This window comes from Cyprinodon variegatus, unplaced genomic scaffold (assembly GCF_000732505.1).
Source record: "Cyprinodon variegatus isolate N-32 unplaced genomic scaffold, C_variegatus-1.0 Scaffold2051, whole genome shotgun sequence".
NCBI lineage: Eukaryota > Metazoa > Chordata > Actinopteri > Cyprinodontiformes > Cyprinodontidae > Cyprinodon > Cyprinodon variegatus.
Window position 1 is genome coordinate 29,626 of NW_015152504.1, and position 6,557 is coordinate 36,182.

General features: G+C 37.8%; 1 protein-coding gene across 1 annotated transcript in view; it reads left to right on the top strand.

Annotated features, from left to right (window-relative positions):
• The window catches only part of LOC107105083 (kinesin-like protein KIF2A), a 26,045-nt gene that overhangs the window by 5,905 nt on the left and 13,583 nt on the right, over positions 1 to 6,557 (top strand). Inside the window, exons 4-9 of the mRNA XM_015405202.1 lie at positions 234 to 288; positions 1,970 to 2,089; positions 4,001 to 4,101; positions 4,918 to 5,013; positions 5,189 to 5,243; positions 6,215 to 6,377. Coding sequence (XP_015260688.1) covers positions 234 to 288; positions 1,970 to 2,089; positions 4,001 to 4,101; positions 4,918 to 5,013; positions 5,189 to 5,243; positions 6,215 to 6,377 — 590 coding nt within the window. The remainder of the gene's footprint in view (positions 1 to 233; positions 289 to 1,969; positions 2,090 to 4,000; positions 4,102 to 4,917; positions 5,014 to 5,188; positions 5,244 to 6,214; positions 6,378 to 6,557) is intronic.

Genomic DNA, 6,557 nt, shown 5'->3' on the forward strand with positions numbered 1-6,557 from the left:
AATTTCAGTGCCATTTTTAATTCAAATCCCAGCGACACAGGTTTACTTCCATAGGAAACTGCTCTGCGCTCCACCATATTTCTTCTGCTCCACTCCACTCACATGCTCTGGTCTACACAGATAATATTGATATCCTAATTTCTACAAAGACAGACATATAAAGCTTCACCTCTGTGTGTTCGGTTCGCCATCTGTGCTTTTTTACTGACTGTTTGCTCTGATTTTAATTTTAGACCAAACGGATCACAGCGATACCTAAGCCTGAAAATGCTCCACGGGAGAACAGAGGTTCGTTTGACCAGCTAACCATCTTACCATAGATTTCTATTTGTGATTATTTTTTAGAAATGTAGACAAACTTTCATTACTGAACTCTGCTTTCATAAAGCTTCTGATTAGAAATGCAAGTTATGGATTAATTAATTAATCTAAAGTTGATTGATCCTATTAATCAACTACGGTTAATTGATAAGTGGCCTTTTTTTTTTATTATCCCCCGTATTAAGATATTTCCATTAACATTACAGGCTAAATATTGTTTTACAATAGACTGAATGTGAAATAATAATACATCTTTTATCCATTTATTATGCCACTTATTTCAAAAACTGGCGGAATAAACAGATTTTCCTTATAAATCATTTAAATTCGTAGGGAAACGGCCATTCCAACCGTTACATTTCCGAATTCTCCGGAGTGGTGCACGACTTTACACGACTAAATAAAGTGTATGGTCGTTTATCAAGAGGGCTGGGTTGTTGTGGAGAGCATTATACTTTTAAGCATCACTATAAGGCCTATTTACTGATTTAGAGCCTAATAAAAAAAAATAAAAAAAAAGATTTCTGAAGTTGAGAGCACAGCTGCAACCAGCGGAGCTCTGAGGCTAACCACAGCCAGGGCTAACGTTAGCCCGTCTGCAGCAGCCCTCTCTCTGCATACGCATGTGCAAAGGTCCGCTGGCTCTGATGGAGAGTTTTTTGTTTCATTTGGCAAAATGTTCATTTGATTTTCATTTATCTGACTGTGTTAATTATTATTCCCCCACTGAATGAAAAAAGTCAGAATTTATTATTATCTAGAGACTATTAATAACAGGGGGTGAAATGCAGCTCCAGTGAGAGCAAACTTGGCGAGGAAACGAGTCTGTACTCGCGTTCTTGTGAGTTGAGAAACGGCCAGAGTGGAGGATTTCAATGAATTTTTGAAAAGACCCGCCCTCTCCACTTAAAAAAAAAAATGCACATGCACAACCCTGTACCTGCTCCCGAGAGGGAACGCCAATTGTACGCATGGGAGAGCGTGCACAAGCCCATTTCTCCTCGTGCACACCCCTTTTTAAAAGTTGCTGTGTGCATCACTAAACAAGCTTACTTTCCAAAAGAAGATGTCAGAAGCGAAATTGGGGACGAGCACATAGAACGTCCTTACATAAACATATCAGCAGAATGACTGACAATTAGGAGGACCACATATTTTGATGATCCACCTGGAAAACTAACATCCTCCACTATGTCTTTAACCTTACTTACTAGAAATGACAACATTTTTAAGAAAAATGCACACAAATTGTAAATATTCCTATAATCTAAATATTTCTAGTTTTATCGCTCCAACATGAGTCATCACTGTTGATCAGGCGAAAAAATCCTCCAATCCGCTCATATATCCAACTAAAATTAAATGATGCATTTCTAAATGACAGGCTCTGTGCTCTAATGTTAGACGGAAATGAAAAAGCTCTTTAGGCGGTAGAGGCCTGAATAAACAGCTTCTATTGAGTAAAGTGGTGGACATGCAAACATGATTAGTTGTTGTTTTGCATCTCAACTAGTGTGAAAATAACATGAAATACAGATTACTTTTAAATACAAGGGCAGAAGTTTGATAAGAAGCTTTTTTTATGTTTTATAAATGCCAAACCAACTCATTCACAATCAATGATCACAATAAGCTCTCTGCTCTACAGCTGCAGCAGTGGGAACCACCCGGGCCCGTCCCAGTCAGCACAGCCAAGCTGCAGAACCACCTCCGCCCTCCATCACTCCCCAGCAGGCTGTAAAAGAGTCTCTGCTGCAGCAGCAAAACGGTAACACACCCGGTGCTCGGTGGGTTGGAGGCTACGCGGTTCCTTGCCGATTCTGAGTGGTGCTCAGCGACAGCGCCCAGCCTGTCTGTTGTTTTCTGATGCGACTCGGTCAGAATGTCATGATGTCATGCTCCCAGTCCCAGACAGCTGTGCTTCATCAAGTCAAAGCCTCTTTCACTGCCTGTGGCTTCATACTGCAGCGCTTGTTTCTCCTTCTACTCTAGCTGCTTTAATCACTGTCAGTGGGGGAAAGACGAAGCTCATTAAAATGCAGCACTTTAGGCTTTTAAATAATTATATACCTGTTGAAATAAAGAGAGGAAAATATTTTTTCTATTAATTTTGGTTTTCAGGATTATTTGCACTTATATTTGGATTATTTATTTAGCTTTTCTTTGCACACTAATTTTAACTAGCATGTGTGATTCTGTTCCATGTTGAGACTGAAAAAGGTGAGTTTTTGATATTACTAAAAGTATTTTACCAATATCAAATTTGGTTGTATTGTCTATTTTTCAAACATCCAATATTTTCTAGAGTATCGGTATAAAGTTCTTAATAAATGCTAAACCTTCTGACGTCTAGACGTTCTCCTACAACAATAAAGACTGCATTTAGGCTACCAATTACACTTCCGCTATTTGGATTAGAAATATCCAAGATTAAAAATCTAAGCAAACTGTTTCAACAGATTTCTGATTTTACATCCTACTGTAAAACACTAATTGAAATGTTAGAAGCGTTTGACTTAAACTGTGGAAATTAGAGTTTATCTTTTTTAAATTTACAACATCAGAAGTTTTTGACATTATTTTTGGAAAATATATTAAGTTAAATATATAATTTCCACAAGGAAGGAAGAAAGGAAGTTTTTTGGAGGGGAAGTTTACACCTAATTTTCCCATCTACACTGACCTTTGTCAGAGGGCTCAGAGGATTGGAACCAGAATTCAGACGGCGATAATTTAAGAGGAGTTTATTGAAAAAACTGCATGCAGCTGCTCATCAGCTGGGGCGGGTCCACTGGATACACTACAGGGATGTAGACTCAGATCAGTGACTTCTGAAACAAACAGGGAATGACAATGTGCTTGAAAGTCACTAACCTGGTAAGGTTCAGTCTGTGTTTAGAAGAAGGAGTGAAGTCCAGAGAAGCAGAACCTTGAAACTGAGCCGGTACCAGAGATCCAGGAGGGAAGAGGAGCAGCGATCAGCAGCAGCCAGAGCACACAGGGGAAACGAGGGATCCAGGAGGGATTATCAGTAGGGAAATACAGGCAGAGCAGAACTGGGGAGGTCAAAACTCAAAAGTCCGGGCTCAGAAACGGGTCAAGATCAGGCAGAACAAACACATACAGAGAAACTCTAGAATAAGACTCGCTGGAAGCTCGAATAATCTGAGAACAGATGGGATAAATAGCAGAAGAAACAGGTGGATCTAATCAGAGATAATTAGGAGGAGGAAAGCAGATGAGAGGAGGAGGAGTAAAACCCAGCCTATGGTGCCAAGATCATGGCAACCTTATAATTATTTATAGTAAATTTTAGGGTTTAAAATGTAAAACTTGCTCAAGATACCTAGGAAAATACTCTACCATTGATACTCTACCATTTTTTAAACCAAGGTATACAAAATAAATAACTAAATATAAGTGCAATATAATCTTGAAATGTAATATAAATCTGAAATCTAAAAATCTTAGCAAGAACACGCAAAAAATATGTTTTTGGTATTAATATAATGCCAGATTACTTGTTGTGACCATTTTGGAGCACATCATTAAAGAATTTGTTTGTTTGTTTTTTTTTGTTTTTTTTTTTGGCTAAACATTTTTCCATAATCTCTAATAAAATGCAGACTCATATTATGGTTATATTTCTGAATTACCTGTGTAATCTTTTACCTTTCAGCACGCAGGAAATCCAACTGTGTGAAGGAGGTGGAGAGGCTGCAGGAGCAGAGGGAGAAAAGGCGTCTCCAGCAGCAAGAGCTTAGAGAGAAGAGGGCCCAGGTGAGGATGAAAAAACACACATTTAACAACTTTTAAATTATTTAGATCTGGAGGAAATAATACATCTATGGCTGGAAGATATGGCCTAAAAAAAACTCAGATTTTTTTATTTCCAATTCAAACTTCAATATTTTTCAGATTTTCCCACCTACTTATCTACACATTGTGCATATTAACAATAGACAAATTAATAAAGATATAGCAGCATAATAAATTATAATTTTTAAAATAAAGTTTCGACTTCCTACCTTTGAAGAAATGCTGAGGCTGCATTATAAATCCAATCTTAGATTTGTTTATATTCTATTTGTAAGTAAGAGTGTATGGATAAAAAGTAATCCAGCGTTTTTTTTAAAAGAACATAAAGTCAGTTTTTTACCATCAGAAAAGTCCATTCCTTGTAGCGACCGCTAACCGTTTGGCTAATTACCCTAGCTTCAGCAAAGATTTGATGTTTGATACGTTTGTTTTCATCACCTTCTATCCTAGGCTTCTAGCTGAGGTTTGTTGGTTTGTTCTGGGCTGTTTATCCCGGAGAGACTGGCATTTTCCATATTCCGCTGGATGCCTCTGTTTAAGATGCTGAAAAAGGACTAAATACATCCCTTCCTGGTTTTGGCTTTGCCTGCACAGAGAAAATCTGTCTTCTTGATACAAATACAGAACACCTTGTTGGAGTCTAATCAGGGTTGACTTAACGTCCTGGGTTGCGAATTATCTGGAGGCTAGATATTATTCATCCATAGTTAACAATCATTTCATTACACATAAAAGATGAAATTTCATTATTCTGTTTTCTTTTTTGTCTCTCTACAGGAGGTTGACGTTAATCTACCAAACTATGAGATTATGTGCATGATCAGAGACTTCAGGGCCAGCCTGGATTACAGACCTCTAACATCCAATGATGCTGTGAGTCAGAACCTCCCACAGCATCCCCTAGTAGATGAAGACCCTCAGGGTTAATCTGGGGAAGATGATGCAGATCGACAGAAGAATAGAGTGGATGGATTAGATGACTGGAGCAGAGCAGGAGGGTGTCGGTCATATCAATATGATTCATTCTTGGTGTCATTTTCTGTTACAGATTGAGGAGCACAGAATCTGTGTGTGTGTTCGTGCACGTCCACTTAATAAAAAAGGTAAGATGGACCCAAAGCACCAGCAGTGTTCACACTAAAAAAGTGTGTAGTTGATAGTTGAAGTCTTTTTCTGTAGCCGACCACTGTCAAGAACACAAGAGAGACGTCATTAGATCCAGGGAGGAGGAAGTGAAGGTCTCATTACATGAAATATGACCAAGCTGTTTGAGTGAGGTGTTGAGATTCATAGATTGCTTCAGGATATTAATTATGGCACACAGCCACACCAAAATAAAAGCTATACCTGCTCAAAAAAAAATTAAAGCATATATATATATATATATGTGTGTGCACTTATTTTGATCATATTTGGAGTTTAAAATTCATTTGAATATAATGAAATGTTAAAATTCAAAGTTATTTTGAAGAACCGACACCACTGGCTCCTGTCTGCTTTGCTGTGATGCTGTGTATTTACCCTTAATATGAGGAGGAAAATACGATGATCTTCCAATGGAATGAGCATTTTTAACTCTTAAAACAAGATAATCGCATTTTATGCACTTGAAATAAGAGACTGCTGTTGTTGTTGTTTCTTATTTTAAATTTGCATTGTCTTGTTCCAATGGCAAAGTGTGCCTTAGGAAAAACTTTTATTTACATTTTTTGCAGTGTAATACAAGCGGTTTGTTGCTTATTAGCAACAACAGGCATCAAAGGGTTACTGTATGCTTCCTGAATTACAGCGCAGGAAAAAATATAGTGTGCATATAGTTTTTAATCTAGACTATTTTTTAACTTTTCAACAATTTAAAACCAAAAACTACACCTTCTAATTTATAAAGTCTTTTCCCTCTGGTATCCTTACATACATCCACAAAATAACAGCTTGCTCACCAGTAAGAGTTAACATTGAGCATATGAAGTATGGATATTTAGTTTTCAGTCTGCTTTGTGTTTTTATATACATGTTTTTTGTGGAACACGCAGAAACTAGCGAGTTGTACATAAAGACGTGTCTGCCTCCTCAGAGTTGTCCGTTAAGGATCTGGATGTGATCACCATTCCCAGTAAGGACGTGGTGATGGTCCATGAGCCCAAGCAGAAAGTGGACCTGACCCGCTACCTGGAGAATCAGACTTTCCGGTTCGATTACGCTTTTGACAGGAACTCAACCAATGAAATGGTTTACAGGTATGATGATTTTAGAGATCTGATCTTTTCCTGCAGTTTAAACACAGAACATCTTTGCCTAGATTGTACAGTTTGCCTGCAAATGGCTTCTAAGATCTAATATAATTTGGTGACTCTGAACAGTTTATTGTTGCTGAATATAAGTGAAGTTGACTTTAAAGTCATAGAGAAATCATATTT